This window comes from Sinocyclocheilus grahami, unplaced genomic scaffold (genome assembly GCF_001515645.1).
Source record: "Sinocyclocheilus grahami isolate Dianchi unplaced genomic scaffold, SAMN03320097.WGS_v1.1 scaffold408.1, whole genome shotgun sequence".
NCBI classification, from domain to species: domain Eukaryota; kingdom Metazoa; phylum Chordata; class Actinopteri; order Cypriniformes; family Cyprinidae; genus Sinocyclocheilus; species Sinocyclocheilus grahami.
Genome location: NW_015505587.1, coordinates 350,325 through 378,019, shown reverse-complemented (window position 1 = coordinate 378,019; position 27,695 = coordinate 350,325). Strand labels below are relative to the sequence as shown.

Below are 27,695 nucleotides of genomic sequence, written 5' to 3'. Positions count from 1 at the left end.
ATGGCAGGCTGGTCTCTTGATTCGGGAGTGGGGCTCCATGGGGCCAATGGTAAAAGATGATTCACAGTTCACCAGCACCCACTCCATAAACAGGGCAAAGCTCCCCGAGGACCTTCCCCGGGCAGCTTGGCCTTAGTCGAGGTGTTCAGTCAGACATAATAGAAAGTACGGCAGCTGTCCGGATAATGAGTCTGGTATGCCAGGTCTAAAAATGTCTTTGTGTGTTCCTCAATGGAGCGATCCTCTTGCTCAGAGCAAAAGAGCTTGACAGCGGGGATATCCATCTCAGGAGGAGGGAGAAAACAAAAAACCTAAAAATATATTTATATATCGCCGCAGTATATTCACTATGTGAAGCCAGTTATTATATGGCCGGTTATAACATCCAAGTGAAAGATAAAACATCAACATATAAAAGATAAAATCCTTTGGAAAAAGGATCACCCCCCTCCTAAAAATGACTTGTAAACTCAATCAGGTGTAGCTAATAACCTTCTCAATGGCACACAAAGCCATTTGACTTTCAACTGTAATCAACTGTGGTCATTTTGATTAGCTCAGCATGAAAAGAGCTTTCCTGGAGCGTTTCCATCTTTGGTAGTGCAACTGAAGCAAACAATCAACTCTGGGTGGCAAGGCACTGTCAAAAGATCTCTGGGATGTTGTGGACAGGCTCAAGTCAGGAGATGGATACAAATTTTTTTTTAAAAGGCTTTATCAATGCCTAGAAGCACAGTGAAGTCTATTATTAAGAAGTGGAAGGTATTTGGTACAACACAGACCCTCCCTGGATCAGAACGTCACTCCAAACTGGATGAAAGAGCCAGGAGGAAACTCTGCCCTACAAAGACAAAAGACCTTAACTCGCTAGAGTGTGAAACTGAGAAAAATGACTTCAAAGTTTTTTACTTGTCCAGCCAAATTAATTATAGGTAGCACACTGGAAATTTAACAATTAGATGTTTTAGTAATGAAAATTATCTAAATTAAAAAATTGTGAGCTCAAACTTGATTTTTGAGTTAATGTATATTTTGAATATTTTGAAGTTAATGTAGTTAACTTGAAGTTAAGCTATTTCGAAGTTAATGTACTCTGCCTTTGCATTGTCTGCAAAACGTTAGAAGTCACACCAAGGCAAAAGGCAGTAACTTCCACATTATCAATATTTGGTTGCTGTTCACCATTTACAAAATCGTTATAGTAACACCTGTATAAAATCTAGTGATCATGGGCTGTCTCATATAGGCTATTGCATATATTAATGTGACTGTATTAATTGTTTGGGGGGTTTTTGACCGTAATAAGCAGACTAAAAGTTAAACATGTGAGTGGATACCGTGGATACCAATTTATTTGCTTTGCACATTAACGTAAAAGAATGCTAGACATAGCTTAATTGCTTTTATATTGACTTGTATTAAATAGCCTAAACTAAAAGAACGACTTGTGGATTGATGTGAACGCCAGCAAGCAGGAATGATGCTCCGAATGCTTGTGGATTAAACATCTGCTCCGGGTGTGTGTTCACGGTGTGTGTGTGTTCACTGCTGTGTGTGTGCACTTTGGATGGGATAAATGCAGAGCACTAATTCCTAGTATGGGTCACCATACTTGGCCACATGTCACATCACTTTATCTCAGATGACGTTCATTGCCATGGATTGATTTTATCGGGTTACAAGAAAAGGTAGGATATGGATTTAATTGCGAACTGTTAGTAGGCTACTGATTTTATGATTGATCATGCTAGCTACGGCATTCGAGTCCACACGCGTCCAGCTAAGTGACAGCCTGGTGAATAGCAACTCCGAAGTTGGAGAAATTTATGACAAAGATTGGTCATTGTGTACATGTGACAACAATACCACAAATTCTCCACAAATGTGGCTTGTATGGGAGGAATATTTGCAAGAAAAAGCCACTCCTCAAGAAAGGCCACATGTAGTCACGAGTCACGACTGAGCTTTGCCAGTCTGAGGCAGATGAGACTAAAATGTAATTATTTGGCCTCAACACCAAACGATATTTCTGAATTCTGGACTTTCTTCCGAAATCCAATACAGCTCACCATCCAAATAACAGCATTCCTACAGTAAAGCATGGAGGTGGTAATATCCTGTTATGGGGTGTTTCTCTGCAGCAGGGACTGGAGCACTTGTCAGGATAGAAGGAAAAAATGGATGGGGCAAAATACCCTCAAATTCTTGAGGAAAATCTGCTGCCCTCTACCAGAAAGTTGTCAATGGGAAGAAGGTTTACCTTCCAACATGACAATGACCCAAAGCACACAGCAGAACTGAGCACACAGTGGTTGAAGGAGAAAAAGGTGAATGTCCTTGCAAGGCCTAGTTAGAGCCCAGACTTAAACCCCATTGAAAATCTAAAATCTGTGGAATGACTTAAAGACTGCAGTCCACAAACGGTCACCATCAAATTTAACTGAACATGTACAGTTCTACAAAGAAGAATGGGCAAATATTGCAAAGTCTAGATGTGCAAAGTTAAGTAGAGACGTATTCCAACAGACTAAAGGCGATAATTAAAGCAAAAGGTGGTTCAGCAAAATACTGACACATGGGGGGTGATCCTTTTTCCAAATCAGTGATTCTGTTTTTTTATTTTTTTCTGACATGTTGGTGTTATATCTTTCACTTGGATGTTATAAGTTGCACTGAGTAAATACAGATAAAACAAAAACTGAGCCCGTCTTCATTTCAGGCTGTAAAGCACGTGATTATTTTAAAGGGCCGTGATTCTTTTCTATACCCACTGTAAATAAGGCATGAGAACAGGAACAGAGAGAAACACAACCAAAAGTTCATAACTGTGACAATATTAATATAATATATTAATGAAATAAAAGGCCACTTATACTTAGTATATACTTTCATGACTATGTTTCCTAACACACTTACAGTAAGTACACATTTAAAATGTGTATTTTGTAACAATGCCAAATTAAAAGTTTTACTTGAAGTACATTCATTATATTTTAATAATCTTTTGTTGTGCTTTAAAAAAAGTACACTTTGATGTTTTTTAAAGCACATGTAAAGTACTTAATTATAATTTTAGCTGTAATGTGTTATTCGATATTACTTTATTATTTAAAGGGCTCATCGGATGAACATTTTCCACAAGTTGGCATGATTTATTAGGGTCTTCATGAAATGTCTGTAACATATTTTGCTTAAAAACACTCAATGGCTGTGTAAACAACACCCTTTTTCCCTTGTCAAAAACAGCTCTGCTTACACCAACCCGTTTTGGTGTAATATGTCTCTTTAAATGATAATGAGTTACTGCGCACCCCACCCCCCTTCCGGGATTTCCACTGAAAATAAAATAAATCCACTCCTCTCTTGTCTCCTCAGAGGCTGGGACTATAAATAATGATTTGTGTTTGTCTGTGCAGCCAATGACAGAACATTTAGCATGTTTTCCTCGAACTTTTGCCATGGCGTCAGAACAAGTACACCGCTGTCTTTTGCGAAAACAGCAATGGCGGCTGAGCGCCGTGGGTGGAAACGTGCAGATTAATGGGCAGTAATATTATAATAAGAACCCCTTCCTACGTCAGAGGGGGAGAGAAATCTGATCGGCTCATTTTCAAGGCTTACAAAACCAAACTTACTGGGTTCTTCTTTTTCACGTTTTCGGAGTTGGTAGATGCACCGGACACTCAGTTATAGCACTTAAATACGAAAAAAAGTCAGATTTTCATCCAATGAGCCCTTTAAACTGTAAATTATTTATTATTTAAAATTAATGTATTTTGAATGTACTAAATGTCATGTAACCATGTCGATGAACACACATGAAGAAGTCTTTAATATATCCACATGTAAATCCAAGCAAGAGAAGGCAGGAGACACACATACCTGACACGATACCCGACCAACTCAAACTGAACAGACAGGAACTTAAATACACAGACCAAACTAGGATAATTAACAAAACACACCTGAACATAATGAAGAACTCAAATCAGAAACCATGACAACGGGAATTCAGGACAGGCTGAGCATTCGGGATTACCTCCTTGGTCGTTTCTGGGCAGACAGGAAGTCCTGGGCTGGACATTGCTGTCTCGGGAGGAGCAATGGCGATGTGTGCGGCCCACACACACAAAATGGCGAGTCACATTACCGGAAGCGCCACTGACAGGGGAACGACCTCCGTGGTTGTTATAGGACAAACAGATCATTCTGGTACGACCTCCATGGTCGTGACAGGACAGACAGTTCATTCATAAACGGCCTCCTTGGTCGTAACAGGACAGGCAAAAAGTTATTCATGGTGGGCTACATGGGAGAAGAGCAGGCATGTCCATATGACCAGTCCAGTCTCAGCTCACCCTCAGTGGCTGGTGTGTGGGCGGAGTCCCCATTAGCTCCCTCGATCTTGAGGAGGACTCCCGCGATGACACCCTTTGTAGCCGGCACCTGGTCAAACGCTCGTTGAGGCTCAGGCTATGGGGCGATGATCGGCTCTGTCGCTTTCCTAGACGATGACTCGTAGATCACAGCGGGCTCTGGCTCTCCATTTGCAGTGGGCTCTGGCTTTAGTTCCGCACAGCGGGGTGATGGTTGGCTGGGCTCTGGATCAGGAGTGGGGCTGGTGAAAGTCTCATCAGCGGGGCCGATGGTGATCCATTTTTCACCAGCACCCACTCCACAAAGGTGGCGAAATTCCCCTGAGGACCATCCCCAGACAACTTAGCCTGTGTCGCGGGGTTTATGCTGGCCTCGTAGAAGGTACACAGGCAGTCGGTCTGGGTAATGCGTGAAATTCAAGAGTTCCACGAAGATCCGTGTGTGGTCCTTGAGGGAGCACTCCCACTGATCAATGCAGAGGAGGAGAATGGTAGGACTGTCCATAATGGAAAACAAAAACTAACTAGACAGAGAAAACGGTGCAAACAAAGCCCAAACAATGTGATGTTGTGACACTAAATTCAGCTACAAATGTGTAATTACAGATAAGTTTAAACATGACATGACATACAAGTTTAAATAGAAATGACATTCAAGTATATTTTAGTTTACAAAATATTTATTGTATTACATATAAATATGTACTTAAGTCCTAGTTAATGACCCAAAAACGAAGCTCTAAATATCAGCTAATTGCATTTAAACTATACTTTTTTTATTATTATTGCAATTAACATGCAATTGATGTCCGAAAACATTGCATTCAGTATTTATTCATATTATTTCGTAATAAGTTAATGTTCATATTAATAAATTAATATATTCATTTTATTTCTGTATTAAGTGGGCATACTCTTTTTAAAAGTATTCTAAAATGTACTTCTTTTTCACAAGGGTTGGTTGATCAGCTGGTCTGTTTCTCTGTAATAACAGTATCCCTTGAAGGTTGTGTTGCTCTTTGATTTGAGTTGTTGTGTAAGAGAGGTCGGTTTCATTAGTCTCACTCTGTGGTTCTTAATGCATGTTTGGGTTTTGTCCTTGGCTATAGAGATGTCTCTTTGAAAGTTGTCGTTGATGTAGTGAATTGCTTAGAGTGTGTTTGGGCAGTGCAGTTCTCGCCTTGAGGAAGAGACAGAGTTTGCTGAAGAGAGAGAATGGAGACCCACATTTTTGTCCCATCTGTCAGCGCTCTAAAAAATAAAGAGCATATCTCTTCTCTCTGAGTTTACTCCTGATTCTTAACAGTATGCACATAGATACAGTACAGTACAATACAGTATATGGTTTGTGTTGGTTCTGAATTGTATACAAATTCCATGATTTTCTGCATTAGCACTTTTGTTTCTGCTTTTGTTTACAAATATTTCCAGTGTGTAAAATAAAGAATGACAAACCATAAAGCAGGAGCACTAAACCTATAACAAAGTTGAATGCCTGAATTTGATTTTTTTTTCTGTGTTCCGAAAGAAGAATCATAAGCTTGCAGCAGCTCCATTTTTCAAGGCCTGCTGCTCTCATGTCCCTCTAAAACATTTTCTGTACATTTATTTTCCATTGTCATCGAAATCCACAAATGTCTGCATTATTTATCATACAAATGAGTGAGATTTAGTATGACCTAAATCTTTTATATCTTTGATATAATTAATTTTATGTCATATATCATGAAAAATATTTGAGAAAAGGTTATATATTCATTTATTTATATTAACCATATAGTAATGCCTATTCCATATTAATCTGTCATGTTACTTCCTCACTTCGTCTTGACTTATTGACTCTCTGTTTTCACATTTTGTCATGTTTTTCATCATTCTCATGTGTAAATGTAAATTTAAAGCAGTCGTGTCTAATGATAGCCATCTAATTATATCTACTGGAGTATCTCTAGTTGACACATTTATTATTAATGCCTATTTTTTCATAGGAGTTGAGTTAAAAACATTAAACGTAGGTCAGTTAAGTACAGTGTTACATTGTACAGTGTTCATGTGTATTGAATTGAATTATACAGGACAGCTGGGAGATCGTCGAGGGTTTGCGTGGTGGTCTTTCCAATGTTCAGGAGCCAGAGAAGCAGGCCGGCTACATGCTGAAGAAGAGAAAGTGGCCCATGAAAGGCTGGCACAAAGTATGTATCAATGCCTCTACCAATGTTTTAGTAAAAATATTTGGAAAAAGTGGAATAATTAGATTAGTGCAGAGATTTCCAGATCTCAAAGCGACTGAGCGGATTCATGCTAACCTGCCTAAACACATTGCACTCACTCTGATGGACTCTGCACTGAAAAAAATAATTTGGAACAAAAAATACTCTAATTTGTTGCAGCTAGATTGATTCGTTTATTCTCAAATTATATTTATTACATTTTGATTTAATATTAATCAAAAATATGTATTTCGCAGACAAAAACATTCAAACAAAGTATAGAAATTATTTATCATAAAGATCACACTTCATCAAATTGTATTTAATGTAGGTCAGTATAATAATTTTTGGGCTTTTTATAACTTAATTTTACCATAAACAAAAGCTAAATTAGCTATAATTTGAAAATTAAGATGAAAGACCTTAATGTGTATTGTGATATCTTTTTAAAATATGCATCATCTTGTCTGTAATGCACTAACAACAACAAAAACACCAGAAAAAGTTTATAAAACCCACAATAATATCTGTAGTCAATAAAGCTGCAAATCAACAGTGTTGTTTCTTTTAATTTTTTTCAACAAGGAGTGCTTTTTTCTTTTAGCCAAACTGAACTAAACAGAGCTGAAGAAGAGAAAGTGGCCCATGAAAGGCTGGCACAAAGTATGTATCAATGCCTCTACCAATGTTTTAGTAAAAATATTTGGAAAAAGTGGAATAATTAGATTAGTGCAGAGATTTCCAGATCTCAAAGCGACTGAGCGGATTCATGCTAACCTGCCTAAACACATTGCACTCACTCTGATGGACTCTGCACTGAAAAAAATAATTTGGAACAAAAAATACTCTAATTTGTTGCAGCTAGATTGATTCGTTTATTCTCAAATTATATTTATTACATTTTGATTTAATATTAATCAAAAATATGTATTTCGCAGACAAAAACATTCAAACAAAGTATAGAAATTATTTATCATAAAGATCACACTTCATCAAATTGTATTTAATGTAGGTCAGTATAATAATTTTTGGGCTTTTTATAACTTAATTTTACCATAAACAAAAGCTAAATTAGCTATAATTTGAAAATTAAGATGAAAGACCTTAATGTGTATTGTGATATCTTTTTAAAATATGCATCATCTTGTCTGTAATGCACTAACAACAACAAAAACACCAGAAAAAGTTTAGAAAACCCACAATAATATCTGTAGTCAATAAAGCTGCAAATCAATAGTGTTGTTTCTTTTAATTTTTTCAACAAGGAGTGCTTTTTTCTTTTAGCCAAACTGAACTAAACAGATTAAACCAGAAACGTGATTTTTGATTATACCAACATTAAAATGCACTTTAAATATTTTTCAGTGTGGGGTGTCTGACAATTCAAGCACTCATTATGTTCAATTGCAGCGCACAAACATAAAGATGAAGTGAGCATTTTTTGATGAATAAATACTTTCTTCTATGCCAGTTTAATGTTTAGATACAACCCTAAGTAAGCTTTTCAAAGGTTTTTTCTCCAAAAATACCCATATTCCCCTTCAACCAAAAAGAGTGAATACAAGAATAGACAGAAAAGAGGTATAGCAATACACAGCCTCTCATTCATCAAGAGTGCGTAAGCGTCCCCTGAGAGGACATTCATCATTTATCAAATAAATCTGACCCAAGTTTCTCCTGTCCTCTACTCTTTGTGCTTCTTTCTTCACAGAGATTCTTCTACCTGGATAAGGGCATTTTGAAGTACGCCAAATGCGCAGCTGATGTGAGTCTAAAAGGCCTCATATATACACAAACTCTATTGAACTAAAGCACTCAGGACTTTTAGTGGTCAGTTCCCCATCATGTAAGTCTTCACAGAGCTCCAGCAATCTTTAGAGGTCCTAAACCTCCATCTTTCTGTCAATATATGTTTCCTGCTGATAAAAGCCTCAAGCTGTGGGTATGTAAAATCAAAGTTAATGTAAAGCGGTAATTTCATAACAGAAGCTATTATACCACCTTGACGTGTTTGACTTCCCTGCAGTCTGCCCTCCTAAACAGCGTCATGAAGTGGCCAGGGTATTAAATTATAATGAAAGTACATATTTAACCTGCCATATATCTTTCAGATGTAGCTGGAGCATTTTTGGCCTCTAAATCAAGGGCACTAGTTGAATGTTCCATGTGAAAATGGATCATTGACAAGGTTATGCATTAGCAAAATTAGATCCCCAAGACCTTTGGGCAAATATTCTGTGGACTGATGAGACAAAAGTTGAACTTTTTGGAAGGTGTGTGTCCCGTTACATCTGGCATAAACCACCACAGCATTTCATAAAAAGAGCATCATACCAACGAATCTTTTAAGTGTGAAAAATATGCAAAACATTTTAAAAAACAGGAAGGGGGCAAAAACCTTTTCACACCACTGTATATGTTTACAAATTCTAAATTTAGTCAGATTACGGGACAAATTACTCTTATGAGCAAGTTATTTTTATTTAATATTTTAACTAATTAGTATAGTTTTTGACTGGTCAGTTATGACAGTGTGTAGTTAAATACACGTTATGTGTTTTGTCAGTACTATTATTAAAATATAAATGAATGAAATATGTTACCACATATTACATATATATATATATATTTACCACATATATGTTTAATATATAATTAAGGCCTATTGTTGGATTACATTTATGCCGCCTTTGGTGAGTATATACATCTTTTGCAAGAATTGTATTGTATTTATTATTAAATGTAACTGGCAATGTAAATGTAATTGTTATTTGGCACCTGAATTGCTTCTCTTTTTTAAATATTTATCCTTATAAATACTGAAAGATTCGTTAATGGAACCAGATCCTTAAATTCTTCACAATTCTCATCCCTACTTTTGTCATTCATGCAAACCTAATAGCCACAGAAAGATGGGATCACTAGGGCTGTCTCACTCTGTTGTATTTTTGAAAGGATGCAGTAGATTTCATTATTTGTGGAAAAGCACAAGAGCCAAGAATTCAATTTGAATCTATATTCATTTGAGGTTTAACCAGGAGAAACATATTTGCTCAGTAGTAATTTGAGTATGTTGCAACAAAGTAGCATCTGTTGTGTTGATATACGAGGTAGCGGTGATTTTTTATAGGTCAAACCTTCTGTCTGTGCTGTGTGCAGGTCGAGAAAGGCAAGCTCCACGGGTGCATTGATGTGGGGTTGTCCGTCATGGCCATTAAGAAGAAAGCCAAGTGCATTGATCTGGACGCCGAAGAAAACATTTATCACCTGAAGGTATCACAACAATTATAATATTAGACTGACCTCAGAGTCAGAATGCTCTGCGGTCACAGGAAAAGCATTAGTGGAGATTGGTGCATCCTGTAATTTTGCTGCAGTTTTACTGGAACATGTTTCATTATGATGGTACATTAGGTTAGCTTTAGCCTTATAATAAAGTTGCACTGAGAGGTTATGATGGTATATGCATTAAAATGTGCATTGAATTTAATTCTGAATTTAATTGTAATTAAGTGTAATTACACTTACATTTGAATTGCTCTTGTAATTAGAATTTAAGTAGGATTACAGTAGTTAATAATTACACTAGTTAATTACATTAGTTAATAAAATTTAGAATTGAACTCAAATTTTCAATGCATATTACCCTTAAACTTCAAATACTAGTTCTAGAAACAGCATTTTTTTTGTCAGTATGAAATTGCTTAATATGAATTTATAAATAAATAGGCATAATGTTCTAAATAAATAATGAGATTTGTTTAGAAATTATTTATGACAGTGAATTATTTATGATTTGTTTAGACACATTTAAATTCTTGTGCTGAATTTCTTTGAATTGCAGTATCGTCTTTTTTGTCCAACCCTGGTGGTGCTATTTAAAAATATATATATATATTTGTAATAATCTTGTCTTATAGGTTATTATGATTAATACTGTTAAATTATACTGTTATGAGTATATATTGTTATCTTGTTTAAAGCTTTTAGCAAATCATTACAAACCCCAGCAGAGAATTGAACTCTCAAATGAAATTCTGCTTCCAAGTAGAGAATCCTCTTTTAAAGAGAATCGTTTAAGGGACAAAATAGGTTTTGTCGGCTTTCATTTGTTTTTCTCCAAGTGCGTTCTGAACTCTTGATCTCAGGAATGGGAAGCAGGTCCTTCAAATTCAAAGTCATGAGGTCAACCTTAATCTGGACCATTTTAAAATGCAGACACACAGTGTCAGGAAAAACAGCTTCTGAATCCTGATTGAGTAGGTTTCCTTTATCCTGAACCTTTAACTCTGGTCTCTTTGTCCTTGCAGATCAAGTCCCAGGAGCTGTTTGATGAATGGGTCTCTAAGCTCCGTCACCACAGACTTTACAGGCAGAATGAGATCGCCATGTTCCCTCATGAGAAAATGCTCTTCCACCCTCATTACCCCCTCACCTCCTCCCCCACGATACCTGACAGTCAGTCCATCAGAAAGGTAATGCCATGGGACATGTGGAGGGTTTAGACAGAAAGATAAATGTCAGAAAAAAATGACGATGACTGTACAAGTGCTTTAACTTTGAGAGGATGTTAAAAGACTGTTCAAGGTTAAAACCTCTGTCAATTTGTGGTCACTTTTACAAAATAGACTCTCAAAAAGCACTTTTCACACTGTGGCTAGTTTATTTAATTTGTCCACTAACAATGTCCAACAGTGTATATGCATTTATTACCAGTGTTGTGGAGTAGCTAGCTACAAGTAGCGATGCTACTAGCTTAACTCCATTTTTCAGTAGCTTTACAGTAGCGACGCTACATTTAAAACAGTGTAGCTTTTCCTGTAGCTAACTACTTTTTCCAGCAAGTAGCGATGTAGCGCGACCAAATGCTACATTCCGTTTTGCATTCTGACGAGTAGGGATCGGCGTATCGATCCGAAGTATCGATATATCGATAATGATGCGAGTATCGAAAGTATCGATACTCGAACAAAAAATATCGATACTAAGTTTTATTTACCAGTGATTTTGTTTATTTAACAAAAAAAATTTAATGAGTACAATATGCATTGAATTGGACGAATAACCTTTGTTAGCGAGTAATTGTGTAGGATAGAACAATTTTCCTGCTCATCTGAACACGCAAATGTTGCAAGACAGAACTAATCAATCACAGAGAGCGTTCACGCACTTCTGACAGTACATTCAAACAGGGCTGCTTTTCCCAAAAGTATCATAAGAAAGCATTAAAGCTTTTGGGAACGGCAGCCGTGAACAATGCTTATCAGAGGACAGAAGGACAGAGTTATTTCACAATAAACGAACTGAAATTGTTGCCTACATAGTTTGTGCAATTACAGTTATTTAAATTGAACGTTGAAAGATAATATTGACCATGTTCTATTCTGTAATGTTAATAGAAATCATCCACTGTCAGAATAAAAAGGTTGCATTTTATGCATGCAACAGCCTGTCACTGGCAGTCCCTTATGAAAATGAACCATGGTTTTACTAAAGTGACCATAGTTCAACTGTAGTATTTGTAGATTTGAATAGTGTAAACAAAAAACATATTTGAACCATGTGTAAACAAAAATATAACCTGATAAGTTACAATTAAGGCATATTGAATGTTAAAATGCGTTTTAAACAAAGTTAAGTGCTTATTATTACCAATTTTACTCTTAGTAATTTAATCATTTAAAAGTTTAGTTCAGAAGAATCGAATCGGTATCAATATCGACGATACTACCTTGAAAAATATCGGTATCATATCGATAACAAAATAAGTGGTATCACCCATCCCTACTGACGAGTCACAAGCCTGTAATGCATTGAAGCAGCACAGCATGTTCTTCTGACTAGATCACAAACTAAATTTGTTCATTACCTCCATCTGTTGTGATATCACGCATCCCGTGGCTTTACAGTCTTTCCACCGACAAGAGATCGTCTGATGATATTGCAAAGGGTGTACAGGAGTGGATATTTCACATGAATCAACTGTAATTTACGCAAAACAAAGATTAAAATGTGGTCTACGTCGAAGACTTAAAGCACATACAAGAGGTGAAAAATACCCTTTTTTAAACTGATACATTTTTCTTTTTTATTGCACTCTAGATCAAATGTGTATTTTACAATGATGAACGGTCATAATATAATCTGTCCCCCCACAGTTTTGTAATGAACACTAATCGAACAGAAAATAAAATCGTGATATAGTAGTGTGCTTATCATTTGGCAAAGGATGGTTGTGGATGGATTCACGCAAAGTGCAGTGTTCACGTGCGCAGCTGATGATTGACATCTCCATTCACAGTCAGTAAATACCGCATGTTCTGTGAGTTTAACCTGCTTATTTTATGACTCCTCCGTATCCAGTTTAAGTTGCATACATTTTGTTCTTACATTGGTGTTGCGTTTGTAGCAATATACTAATATAACTAAAATAACTATTTAACTATACAGTATTTTATTATTGTGTGTATCGAATAGTTTACAAAATCAAATGATTGGGACACTTCTTGTCATTGAAATGGCTTGGAAAAGTGTCCCAATCCACCTGAATTCACCCTACTCTTTAAAATCATGATTGCATTACAGTATGTTGTTTTAAACCCCAACTATTTTACTTATAACTTCATTATAATTCTTCATTAATAATTATCTAGTTATTTGTAATGTTAATTGTAAAAAAAATAAAATAATTGAAAGTAGTTTCTTTTTACTTTTTGACTAACTTGTAGTGTAGCTAGCTACTTTTTCAAAAGGGTAGCTTGAATGTAGCTTAACTGCTTTAATTTACGAGTAGCTTGTAGCTGGTCAAGCTACAATTTCAGAGTAGCTTCCCCAACACTGTTTATTACACACACACACATATATATATGTATGTATGTATAAATGTATGATATGACCACTTTAAATAGCCAGAATGTTATGAAACTAATATTGTTTTACTAATATTGTTGTACTTTTGCATTTATCTTCTCTTTCTCTCCTCAATCATTTTCTGTTTTTGTTTCTGTCTCTCTCTATATGTAGCGTGCCTCTCTCGCAAAGCAGTCCTCTCTCCATTCGCCGTTATCTTTTACCAGCCAGGCCAAGGTGACCGCCTGGCTCCAGTCTTCTGATGACATGGACAGGTGCACCAAAGGTACACGCACACCAATTTATGAATCCATCTCACACTGAAGATGCTGTGTCTGCAGCTTTTTCTGCACAGTGTTCTTTGTCTCTCTCTCTCAGAACTCTCAGTATGTGAGGCTCAGCTGCTGGAACTGAATCACTTGTTGAGAAGTATGGAGGTGTTACACCGCACCTGCTCCGCCCCAGCCATCAACGCTCTGCAGGTTACATGTCACTCACACACAAAATTATAACAGTATTATAAAAGTAATTACAATGTATTTTACTTTTTGCTAACAATCAATAATTAAGCCATATATCAGACAGGGCTCCAGGCTGTGCCTAAAACAGTCGCATATGCGACCAAAAATATTAATTTGCGAGTTAAGTTTTTGCTGAGATTGCCACTGGTGACTATATACATTTACATGTTATGACTTTAAAGTTTGCATGTAATGCCTTTTTTCCTGCTCGTTTTGTGATCACATCTTTGACGTAATAAACTGAGACGATGCGTCAAAGTTAGCGGGAAAAAAATCAGCATTGACGGCACACCGTGCAAAGTAAAAGTGCAGAAAAGCAGTGTCTATTTTGTGCACAGCTTAAACTAAAACAGGTAAAGCTGTCAGCTGCGTGGACATTAACAATATCATTAACAATTCTTGTTTATAGTCTATACTGATATAGATTCTTGTCATTACAAGAAGATATGGCTTCTTGATGATCTTGTATCAAGATGTGCTGTGTTCTGTAAATGGGTGAACTTCATAATATTTGTAGCGCACTTGCTGTCCAATAATCACAAATAAGCTTTGTGCTCTGTTACCTTTTAATAAACAAAGTATCAGCTTTAAAATTTTGCCAAATTCATAACTAAATTCAAATATACCGTTTTGGTGCTCTTTAATGTGGCATGAGAATTCGCTTTTACCCCTCACCCATCATCTTTCTCTTTACTACTATAGTACGAGATAAACATGAATGGACATCAAAAGGTACATAAGATACAGTACATCTGACTGAAATGTCTCATGTAATCGCTCATTCAGTGTTTCAAACTGCGGAAAATGTGTAAACCTTGTAAGCAATGCAACATAACAAACATTTACCTCAGAACATAAGCTCATTAGTCAGCTAGAAAAAAAAAATAACTATAAAGAAGAGCATTTTGCTACATTTATGCACTATATTGCTTATTCATATTTTTTACTTAACCTGTTGCCTACATGATAAGAAAGAATGCAAGGTGCTAAAGATCAAATTCAACACCTTCTATAATTGAATGTTACTAATGAAGAAAAACAGACTGGATGTGTGCAAGACTGAAATGTCTCATGTAATCGCTCATTCAGTGTTTCAAACTGCGGAAAATGTGTAAACCTTGTAAGCAATGCAACATAACAAACATTTACCTCAGAACATAAGCTCATTAGTCAGCTAGAAAAAATAACTATAAAGAAGAGCATTTTGCTACATTTATGCACTATATTGCTTATTCATATTTTTTACTTAACCTGTTGCCTACATGATAAGAAAGAATGCAAGGTGCTAAAGATCAAATTCAACACCTTCTATAATTGAATGTTACTAATGAAGAAAAACAGACTGGATGTGTGCAAGACATATGACAACATTTATAGGCTGCATTGAGGAGGAACCCAAACTACAGTCAAGGGCCAAGTGATTCTGTCATTGTTATGGTCCGTGATATTGGCACAGATTCTGTATAATAAACAATTCTTTGTGACTGTATATATAGTCCTCAAGTTGGAAAAGACATTTAAAGTGATCCCTAGTTCCCAGGACATCTAAAAGATGGATTAAAATGCTGATAAAGACAAGAAAAGATGAGACATAAACACATGACAATATTAAAAACTTTTAAAAATTATTTGGCATTTAGTTGTTTTTTTTTGTCTGAAGCCCTGTCAGAAGAGTTAGATAAAGTGTTCCACATATCCAACAAATATAATGATGTATCTAGTTGAATTAATAATAAGTTAAGTTTTACTTGGACTTTTTAAAATGTTTAATAGACAAAAACTTTAAAACTGCTGCCCTCAAAAAAGGCCAGTCTTAGTCCCTCAGGCAGTGGTCCAGCTGTGCCTGTGGATGCTGTTAATGTTCTTGCCTACGGCCTGACTGACAAACAGTCATTCAGTTGATAGCGCAATTTCACAAGGATATTCATGATGTGTTTTGCGGTCATAAATCAAATTATTCCACATAACCGCTGTTACAGATGAGCTATAATTCAGAAAGCTGTCCATTCATCTGCCAAATGGGCTGCCTTATTTTATTACAACTGCTGTTTACTTTGGCTGCTGTGAATGTAAATGTTGTCCTCGGCTAGTTTGCAGATTTTTGTTTTGTGTCATCTGGCCGACAAATAAGCTGAGAGATCTGGGTACAAGTAACATGGCGAGAGTACACACTGTTTATTTACAGTACAAAGCTGGTTAAAAATCAGCAAACTTGTCCTTTAAGATGCTGGGCATTAATCCTCTTATTGTCACACAATTCTTCCTCATTTTGCTTTTTACTCTTTTCATGTTATGGCCAATAACCAATAGATGGCCTATATATTCTATATTATTAAGTGAATTTGGGCATCACAAATTTATAATGTATAGTATGAAAATGGATATTTATTTCAAGATTTGCTAAAGAATACAATTAATATTAGTTGTTAAATTACTAGTGTTTAAATATGAACTTGCTAGATGAGTGTTAGAAGATGGCAAAGCTATCTAAATGTAAAAATAGGGGAAATGAGCATGCACAATTACATTTCCAGTTGATACTACACCCAGAGCAGTGGGCAGCCATATTGCTGCGGCGCCTGGGGAGCAGCTGGGGGTTCGGAGCATATGTTCAGTATATATTGTGCATATGTACAAATAATCTATTTAGTGGATTAATAGAATGTTTTCAGTATGTATTAGGGGAATGATAGGAATTAAAAAAAAGAAGAAAAATAAATACATAGTTTCAGTATCTTTCATTTTGTATAGGCCTCAACGTATGACAGCCCAAAAAAAGAGAAGAGACATCCCAGAAATATATATCCAATACTGATTGATACTGACAAATTAAATCATCTCTATTATCGGCAATTAACTCATATGCTACCAATATATAAGTGAAGTGACGTGTGGCAAAGTATGGTGTCCCATACTCGGAATTTGTGCTCTGCATTTAACCCATCCAAGTGCACACACGCAGTAGTGAACAAACACACACACACCGTGAACACACACCCAGAGCAGTGGGCAGCCATTTTGCTGCGGCGCCTGGGGAGCAGCTGGGGGTTCGGTGCATATGTTCGGTATATATTGTGCATATGTACAAATAATCTATTTAGTGGATTAATAGAATGTTTTCAGTATGTATTAGGAGAATGATAGGAATTTAAAAAAAGAAGAAAAATAAATACAGAGTTTCAGTATCTTTCATTTTGTATAGGCCTCAACGTATGACAGCCCAAAAAAAGAGAAGAGACATCCCAGAAAATGGCGTCCCAAGAATTACGGGAAAGACAACAAAACAACCCTGCAGGTGATCCGTGACCTTATACTTGCAGATATTAAAACATAAAACCACCTTTAAAAAGGCTTTGTGTAGCTCACAAGGCAGTTATGAATCACTCCATGAATACTTCAAATTACTAGAGAGCTATGCATTTTTAATGTTAACGTAATGTTTTATGGAGCTGATTTGCTGATGTATTACATGCATGAATAGTGTGATGACAATGATAGTCGCCTCGTTTTATAGTCCCTTAAGTACTACTATATGTAGTATAGTACACAAAGGACCATTAGTATTACTGCATGCAAGAGAAAGTTCCTATCATGTTTTCCCCAGGCCATTTATCTCGTGCCAAAATGAATAGCACCATCACTGACTGTTGACCTGATATTTTCTCCTAATATTTTTAAGGTTCCGAGCTGTATCTCAGCAGACTCTGTCCGTCTCCATGCGTCCAATCCCAACCTTTCTTCAGTAGACCTGACCAATGAGAAGACTTACCATGAAACTCAAGAATCGCCTATAGATGTATCTAAACTGCAGGAAGACTTCTGTTGTGTCGCAAACAACCGTGAGTTCTGCTACAGAAAACGACTTTTAGTGATGTATCACTAGAATACTGCACCATTTATCCTATGTGACAAATGATACCTCATCATTCTCCCCTAAATCCTACATTTTTGGTTCAGAATGTCTTATTTGCATATAAAATACATGTCATCAGGAGGAAATTGCTGAGGGAAGAGCTAAAACTCGGGAGAATGCGACAGATGTTGATTGCAAATGGTTTTTTGCACTTTATCTTCATGATGTGTGAAAATCAGTATCTCATTGTCAGAGAAATTACCCAGCTGGTCCCTTAGTACAGGTCAAACGGTTTGCTTGGACAATATCAAAACCTAGGTAAGCTGACCAGCAAGAATAAAATACTAAAACACTTAGAATAGCATGAGTTTCCATGCTAGTTCCTGTAGTGTTTTGCTGGTTTGATGCTGTTCTACATTATGGATTACTGTGGTATTTCTAGTGAATACTGATGACCAAATGTAGTATATCTAGCTGATTAAGCTAGTTATAAGTGGTAGTGATACCAGCACAGCATTTCATGCAAATTATAGTCTTTTGATATACATTCAAATGATTTGGTGGCTCCAGACCTACAAACCTAGTGTGAATTGAAATGGAAAATCCACTATTTACTGCAGGTGGTTGGCCATTGTAAATTAGGCAACATCAGTGACATGCAAATAATCAAACCTGTAATGTATAGTACAGTATATCTGTTTATTACTGGTGCTTCTGTGATGTTGTTTCAAAAGTTGCTGATTAAGGCTTGAGAGAAATATCCCTGCTAATACAAGACACATGATACACAGCTTTAAATGAATGTGTAGTTTTGTTTAGTGATGAAATCTACACTAAACTACATAAAAACTCAAATGTTTACCTTCTTTACAGTGTCTGAGACATGCAGCGTTTCACATGAGTTACTAAAACTGTCAAACTATATGAAAAGATCTTGAATACCTCACAGTCTATTTTTATTGAGTCAAAGTAAACACCTTAAAGCATGTGATGTGTAATTACATTTTTATCAAATTATCAACTTTTTCATTTAAAACAAGTCTCCAGTGCTCACCAAGACTGCATTTATTTGCTCAGAAATGCATGAAAACAATAATATTATGATATATTATTACAATTTAAAATAACTGTTTGCTATTTTAGTATATGTTACAATGTAATGTATTCCTGTTATGGCAAAGCAGCCATTACTCAAATCTTCAGTGTCACATGATCCTTCAGAAATCATTCTAATATGCTTATGTAAATAATATTCATGCAAATATAATTTGGTGCTCAATAAAGGTTTCTTATTTTTATCAATGTTGAAAACAGTTGTGCTGCTTAATAATATAAATGGAAACGGTCAGGATTCTTTGATGAATCGAATGTTCAAAAGAAAAGCATTTATTTGAAATATTTGGTAACAGTTTAAGTCTTTACTGACACTTTAATGCATCCTTTACTGTGATCAGTTTAATGCATCCTTGCTGAATAAATGTATTAATTTCTTTCAAAAATAATTGCCTAAACCCTAAACTTTTGAACTGTAGTATATATATAATATTTCCCAAATAGCATATATATTTATTTTATTTAGTTTTTTACTCAAAAAAAAGGAACTTAATAAACTAAAACATTTTTATGTACCCTGATAAAACATTTAGGTACGAAAATATGAGAAGAAGTAGTTAACTTTGGTGAAACCATGTTCAGCAAATGTTTTTTCTGCAAGGATCTAAGTAATATCAACCTTTTTTCTGTTCTAAGCTCAAGTACATGTGTTCACTGTTTACTGCGCACACTTCCTGTTTCCTTGCTATCATAGCAACGATTTAAAATCACCCTTATGATCTGCATCTGCAGCAGGTTTTAGGAGGCCAAAGTAGCATATGAAACTTGCCCTGATGCAAGCCATGTGAAAGCGCCTTCTAAAATAAATAAATTTCTTCCTGACATATGACTCAGAGATTATTAGGCATTGCATTAATATTTATACTTCCTTTAATAACAAGCAGATTGTGTTTCATAAATCATGTTTTAATAAATCATGCATGAAAATGTAAGAATCAAAACCAGATCCTTAAATGATTTGTCCTTATATATTCCTGAAATGATGCTTAACTCTTTTTTTATGTTTTTGTTACCAGTTCATACAACCATGAAATCAGCCCTGTGCATGTTGACGACAGAGAAAGAGAGACTTAAACAGATGCTGGAGCACGAGTCTTGTCCTGCCCCCTCGGCCCAGCTCCTGGGACTGAAGAATACCCTGGCTGCTGTATGCTCACAAACACACTCATTTCCTCTCTGTGCATTTCCTCAAGCTCAGCACTGCTTACTAACAATTGTTCAGTTTCTTGCCTAAATATCTCTTTAAAACATTGCATGCAAGCAGAGCTCTTGTTTGGTGCTTATGTAAACATGCAGCTTTTATATCAATTCATTAAATGGCCAAAGTATAAGACATTATTTAGAAGAGCAGAGGATTACCTGTGGAAGAGCTATTGTAGTATAAGGAGTATGTCGAGCTTCTAATGAATCTTGTGAACAATAGTGTTGACCCTCCCAGCAACAATTTGTACATGCTAAAAACAGTCTGTGCTAAATCGAGTGCTGTAACACTAAATTATGACTCATTTTCCTCAGTGAGTCACGTTTTTGTGAAGCAGACCCCCACTCTAGCACTTCTAATAATAAACGCCAAACTAACATCTGTTATCTGTTAGAACTGCAGGGAAATCGGTTTGAAATTCAAAGTCCAGCTTCATCCTAACTGGTCACGTTTAGTCTCAAGTAACTTTGAACTCCAGAACTTAATGTTTTGCTAGACAATTTTAAAGGAACAGTTCACCCAAAAATCAGGGCTGTCAAGCTCTAAAAAAGACAAAAAGTATTAAAAAAAGACAAAAAGTCCATATACCTCATTCAACTTTAAGTTGTTACAGTATTACCTTCTTCTGTCACATTCTCATTTTGGCTGTTTAAATCTCAAATTCACTTTTGCATATTCATTTTAATTCAGATTAACGCTACACATTTGTTGTGGTTATGAGAATTCACAATAACAATATTATTGCAATTCACTGTAAAAAAAAAAATCCACCTACTAAAACTTCAGTTCAGTTGTTGCCTTGAGTATTATCAAATTGGCTGTGTAAGTCATTTCAGCGTAAATTATATTTTATAGACTTCAAAACAATTTCATCTTAAATTATATTTTACAGACTTCACAAAATCAAGTTGAATCTTGTAAAACTTATAAAATAAAGTTGAAATTGGTTAAATTTTAATGAGTTAAAGTTATGCAACAGCATGTTGCTAGGACTTATTGATCATATCCTTTTTTACAGTGTATCAATATAAACGTTTGGGGGAAAAAAGTTATCAGTCAAATTCATCTTTGTTTATTTTTGTTTCCTTTTGTTTGACCAATGAATCATACATTTGCCTTCACTTGTCATCTCCTCCAACATGATTTTGTGCGCCAGTAGTAGCTACACACTGCCTCTACTTCGTTTTTCGGTTTTATAATATGCTACTATGCTGGAGTGTCCAAATCTATGTTTGAAGTGAACCAAATCATTGCTGGTGCTGGATTATTTACAATATTACTGTAAGTGTAATAAAATGGGATATTAGTATTTCATTTTTAACTATCACAGTTATCGTCAGTATCGATATAATTGTAACACCCCTAATTCAAACTTGACTGTTATGATCCACAAACCTCATCAGTTATGCAAAACTAAAGAATCAAACCCATTTAATGTAATCAACATCAAAACTGTTGTGACATATTTTCACACACCACATTTGAATAAGTGCCAGATTTGAGAATGTATTTCCGATGTATTCCAAATAAGGGTAATTCACACTGAGACATGGGCAGTAGAATAGGGGGGGGAATGCAAAGTCCCAAAACGCAGTTTTTAAATCATAAGCACCACATTTTTAGAATGCAATGTCATGCACAAGATGCTGCAAAAGACACAAGCGCAGTGGTCAAAGATGTCTGTCTAGCATGTGTACAAGAAAAACAATAGAAAAGTAGCACAGTGGAATGGAAAAACGCGTTCTGCGTGAACGAGTTACTGTCTTAGCTTGACAGTTCTAGTCACTATATGCCTATAAAATAGATGAGGATGAATAAATAATGACCTGTTTTCTTTTCAGTTTTTACAGTATGTTTAATAGTTAGGAGCTCTGTGTGGAAGCCATGTGAGTATCTGCTGGTTGCTTTTGCAGGCTGTAACACAGAACGCTGAGCTGCGAGAGCGTCTGTGCAAGATTCACGCTGAGTCGCACATCCCTGAGCCCTCTGTCCATATAAACCTCAGCTCTGGCCCCCTGCAGGTGGGTCTGGGAAATGTGCTATCATTAGTACCATTATCAAGACCAGACCATTTGTACAGCTGCCACCAACCATACTTTTCATTAGTCATTGCTCATTATTCACTAGTGGAGATTTCATTATTGTAGAAAGAATTAGCGTAAGATTTGTCAACCGAATAGTTTTTGTTACCTCGGGATAAAACCCAAGGCTTAAGTTGATTTATGCTAATTGAATACACACATACTCTATAGAGAGGCTGAGTCAGACAAACTAGTGCCAGTTAATCATGTCTCTGGATAGTTTACCCCCAAACCCACTTGCACGCACACTAACAACCATATACAGCACCCACGCTTCACATGCTATCATTGATGTGTTCCTGTGGAATTGCTTCATCAATAACCAACTTCCCTTATTGACATTCTAGTCAACATGCTGCTTTTACGCTAATTAGCTTGCAAAGCTCTGCCAACTGTCTTTCCTTTTTGTCAAACTGCTTCATAACTAGTCATAATTAAAAAGAAACTGTTTGCTGATTGTTGTTTTTTTTACTTAGTCTTGGGCTGATAAGAAATATTCTCCCTCATTCTGCTTTTTTTTTTTCATCTTCTGTTGGGACCTTGTATCCTTTTTGCTTCGTACGTGAGCTAATGAGATGAATCTTATGAAAGTTGCCAAGAAATATTTGGGACATATTTAATCTCAAAATGAAAAGAAAATAAGAATTTATGTATTGTATAATGAAAATGAAGCATATTTTAAGACCAGTGATATATTTCTATTAGGATTTTCATGACAATTTGGCACATATAACAGATCTCCATAGCCCACTGTAATGTATAAAAATCATAACTCTCATAGCTGTGTTTAAAATCTCATTCTCTAACTCTAAAAAAGAATGGTGGTATTTAATAATTCCCTCACAATTTATTCAAAACCAACTCACACATTTCACAGGTCAGTTTTAACCCAGTGGAATGTGAGCTTATAAAACAGTCATAACTTTTTTTTTCAGACTAAAAACATAAAAAACATATCTAATCAATACCTTCTCATTAATTAGTTACTGTGCAAACATTTCTATGCATTGATTATTACTGTGTTATTACCATTTTATTCCTACATTCACTTTGGACTGTAGTTCAAGTTTATTTGTTATAGCTTTTGTCTATCCATAGTTTATTTATGCATGCATATTCATGTTTACCATGTTAAAAGTGTGTGATATAGAAAAAAGGCTAAATATATATACAAAATAATTTCTGAGACAAGCCTAAGTCATAGATGAAAAAAAGTCTACCATAATATTGTGTGTAAAGCCGTGTATATATAATATAAATCCGTGTAAAATGTTGATACCCGGGTCAAACTAGAACAAATTAAGTATTGCAGTGTACATGTAAAAAAAATGGTTATTACAACAAAAAAAAGAATATATATATATATATATATATATATATATATATATATATATATATATACTAGTAAATTGTTACAAATTTATTTACAAAAATGTATAACATTTTTATCATGTGTACTTTGATATTCTTTCACCATTTGGAAGGTTCTTCTGGGTTCACTAACAACCATATACAGCACCCACGCTTCACATGCTATCATTGATGTGTTCCTGTGGAATTGCTTCATCAATAACCAACTTCCCTTATTGACATTCTAGTCAACATGCTGCTTTTACGCTAATTAGCTTGCAAAGCTCTGCCAACTGTCTTTCCTTTTTGTCAAACTGCTTCATAACTAGTCATAATTAAAAAGAAACTGTTTGCTGATTGTTGTTTTTTTTACTTAGTCTTGGGCTGATAAGAAATATTCTCCCTCATTCTGCTTTTTTTTTTTCATCTTCTGTTGGGACCTTGTATCCTTTTTGCTTCGTACGTGAGCTAATGAGATGAATCTTATGAAAGTTGCCAAGAAATATTTGGGACATATTTAATCTCAAAATGAAAAGAAAATAAGAATTTATGTATTGTATAATGAAAATGAAGCATATTTTAAGACCAGTGATATATTTCTATTAGGATTTTCATGACAATTTGGCACATATAACAGATCTCCATAGCCCACTGTAATGTATAAAAATCATAACTCTCATAGCTGTGTTTAAAATCTCATTCTCTAACTCTAAAAAAGAATGGTGGTATTTAATAATTCCCTCACAATTTATTCAAAACCAACTCACACATTTCACAGGTCAGTTTTAACCCAGTGGAATGTGAGCTTATAAAACAGTCATAACTTTTTTTTTCAGACTAAAAACATATTTAAAAACATATCTAATCAATACCTTCTCATTAATTAGTTACTGTGCAAACATTTCTATGCATTGATTATTACTGTGTTATTACCATTTTATTCCTACATTCACTTTGGACTGTAGTTCAAGTTTATTTGTTATAGCTTTTGTCTATCCATAGTTTATTTATGCATGCATATTCATGTTTACCATGTTAAAAGTGTGTGATATAGAAAAAAGGCTAAATATATATACAAAATAATTTCTGAGACAAGCCTAAGTCATAGATGAAAAAAAGTCTACCATAATATTGTGTGTAAAGCCGTGTATATATAATATAAATCCGTGTAAAATGTTGATACCCGGGTCAAACTAGAACAAATTAAGTATTGCAGTGTACATGTAAAAAAAATGGTTAAAAAACAATGTGACTGGACTATTAATTTCTGTATTACATTATATTTTTTGCATGTAACAGTAATGAGAAGTTTGGAGGATAGTGTGCTTAATTGTCATGAAAATATTGAAAAAAATTGAATGGTTCAAAAAATAGGCATTATATATATATCATTATAGAGTTAATTATATTAGTAATGTAATATAATATAATTTTCTTTTTTTATTTTGGGTTCAAGTATGATCCACATTTTTTCTTTGTGATGTTCACCCATTTGGCACTATGTGACTTGAAACCATGACTTTTCTTCATACAGAAGCAAGACTCCAGTGATGGTTCCCGTCCTCTTGTTCACCAGGCATCTAATGAGAGCAGAGCTTCCATTACAGAGTCTCTATCGGAGTTCTTTGATGCGCAGGAAGTGCTGCTGTCAGCTAGCTCTTCAGAAAATGAGGTGAGAATGAAATCCCCTCTTTTTTTCAGTTCCATAAATGTACTGCTCAAAGTGTCATCGCATGCGCGTGTCATTCGCTGGGCACCAAAATTGACCAAAATGAGTCGTACACTGGCCAGAGTTTGGCTAGTAGGCTATAGTATAGTGTCAGGGTTTTTAAACTGCTTCACGGACTGACACATTTCACCTAGCTCCGCCAAATCATCCAATAGATTTACTGCCTCTGCTCTCTCCTTCACCTCAGGCAGACACTGAACCGAACACCCTATTAGGAGACAGAAGAAGGGACTAATTATATTAAGCATGCAATAAGTGCTACGGATGACATTCCACAGCTAGAGGAACCAGCCTGCCTGCCATCCCTGCTTTCTCACTCTAACTTCATTTCTGCCTTTCTGCCTCACATTGAGGCCGACCTGCTTAAGCGTCTCCTGTAGCAGAAGTAATATGAAAATTGAGATAATTGCTTCTCTCTAAAAAATACCTCATGCAGAATTAGGCTTCTGTGTTTTTTTTGTTTTTTTGTACCCCGAAAATTTGTACCCCGAAAAACGTTCTTCATCTTCTCCATTTGAGTGATGGACAATGAAATCTGCTTTATCTTTACGGTTTTGATAATGTGGTTTATTAGAGGGTGCCGAGAGATCCACATGGAGATGATTTCCAGTTGTTAGATGGTCAGTAGACTAGCTATGATATATTTATATTGTCAGAGAGCCAAACACCTGTAATGATGATGTGTGGTTTCCTGCTAGCCTTCGGAAGATGACTCATATATCAGTGACATCAGTGACAACGTGTCTATGGATAACTTCAGCAATGAGGTAGAGAATGAGAGACTCAATACAGGTGGGTATGCCACATTTTTCCTCAAGTCATTGATATTTTGCTGTCATTCCATTATTATTTCAAAGATCCAGTGAGAATCTCTTACGGTCTACATTTGACAGCTGTTTTATAGCTGGATGAGGGATTAGGTGTGTTCGGAAAAAGCACTGTCAAGCAATTTTAACAAGCCTGAACTGAAACTTCCAGAGACATTGCTGGAATTGATCTGCAAGCGTTTTTCCTTTTTAGGCTGTGTAGAGAACGGTGGTTCTCAAGAACAGCGGCGGTCTTGTCTTCCCTCCCCCAGTCCCAATACCAGCAACATCAGCCTGTGGAACATCCTGAAGAACAATATTGGGAAGGACTTGTCTAAAGTAGCCATGCCTGTTCAACTCAACGAGCCGCTCAACACTCTGCAGAGACTGTGTGAGGAACTGGAGTACAGCGAACTGCTGGACAAGGCTGCACACACACAGGACCCGTTTGAGCGCATGGTAGGGAGAGGTCACAAAATTGCACAAACCTATTTGCATATGTACAGTATTTAGATTCAAACATGCATAAACTTGCATTATTATTTGAGCTAATCACAGTCATTGTGCACATTCAAATAAAGAGAAATGCGAATAGTCAATGCTAGAAATGCCAAGAAATGTGTTTTTGCACATTTTTGGTGCAAATATTAATTCTCAAGAGGCATTCTGACTGCCATTTGTGAATGCAAAGCATTCTGATTTCGCTTTATGTTCACATTTGCGTGTCCATACAAAGCTAATGTAACAAAACATCACTGAGGAAGAGATGAGAGCTCAAGATCTGCATAAAAAGCATAATGCAAGCATAAAAACTACTGTCTAATAGGGCCAAAACAGAAATTCATAACTATTTCTTTATGTGAAATAAATGGTCTCAGGTTTAAATGCACTTCCTTAGAATATCACATGAAAGTGAAGAAATTAGAGAAATATATCCTTATTGCATATTAATATTCTAATAATATTGTCATGTTCAATTTAAATCCCTATTATGTTACAATAATATAAAAGTTGCAAAGACTAAAGTCTCAAATCCAAAGAGATATTCTTTATAAAAGTTCAGAGTCAGACACCTACCTAAAACGGCTCATTCTAACACGCCCCCACATACCTACGTCGCTCTGTGGGAAGATTTGCATAACGCCACCCAAATGTTCACGCAAAGAAAGAAGGCGTAACTTTTAGTCTCACTGTAGTATTGTTGACGCTGCAGCCAGGTCGTGAAGATACTGTGTGCTTCGTTGTACTTTGTTTGGTCTTCCAAAAGAGGACGATATCCGCTTCGTCATGCCTAGAGCTGATCTGTGCTGGTTGCTGAGGGAATACATCAACTTTCACCGTGGACGAAGCGGAATCCAGCCCGGGGTCTGTCACATGTGGTTGCCGCTCATTCGTCAGATCCGCTGGGTGCGCCGTTCTCGACCCTGCCACCTCAGCTCACTCTAGCCCGGCCTTAGCTCACGCTAAGCCGGGGCTTCCGCACACGCTAGCCCGGCCTCAGCTCACTCTATTCCAGCCTCAGCGCACGCTAAGCCGGGGCTTCCCCTCACGCTAGGCCGCTGTGTTTTTCGTTGTGAAAGCGAAACTACTTTGTTTGGTCTTCCAA

The 27,695-nt window shown here is 36.0% G+C and overlaps 1 protein-coding gene across 3 annotated transcripts in view; it reads left to right on the top strand.

Moving 5' to 3' along the window:
- LOC107550826 (oxysterol-binding protein-related protein 3-like) overlaps positions 1-27,695 on the top strand; it is a 74,965-nt gene that overhangs the window by 33,285 nt on the left and 13,985 nt on the right. The window contains exons 3-15 of one of the 3 annotated variants that reach the window (XM_016232209.1): positions 6,452-6,568; positions 8,298-8,351; positions 9,746-9,859; positions 10,897-11,061; positions 13,610-13,721; positions 13,814-13,917; positions 17,159-17,251; positions 17,636-17,795; positions 19,939-20,069; positions 22,037-22,144; positions 25,089-25,226; positions 25,982-26,075; positions 26,304-26,548. In XM_016232209.1, the coding sequence (XP_016087695.1) occupies positions 6,452-6,568; positions 8,298-8,351; positions 9,746-9,859; positions 10,897-11,061; positions 13,610-13,721; positions 13,814-13,917; positions 17,159-17,251; positions 17,636-17,795; positions 19,939-20,069; positions 22,037-22,144; positions 25,089-25,226; positions 25,982-26,075; positions 26,304-26,548 (1,635 nt within the window). Of the gene's footprint in view, positions 1-6,451; positions 6,569-7,215; positions 7,250-8,297; positions 8,352-9,745; positions 9,860-10,896; positions 11,062-13,609; positions 13,722-13,813; positions 13,918-17,158; positions 17,252-17,635; positions 17,796-19,938; positions 20,070-22,036; positions 22,145-25,088; positions 25,227-25,981; positions 26,076-26,303; positions 26,549-27,695 lie in introns of those variants that run through there. The other 2 variants (XM_016232211.1, XM_016232210.1) reach the window with 2 other exon arrangements.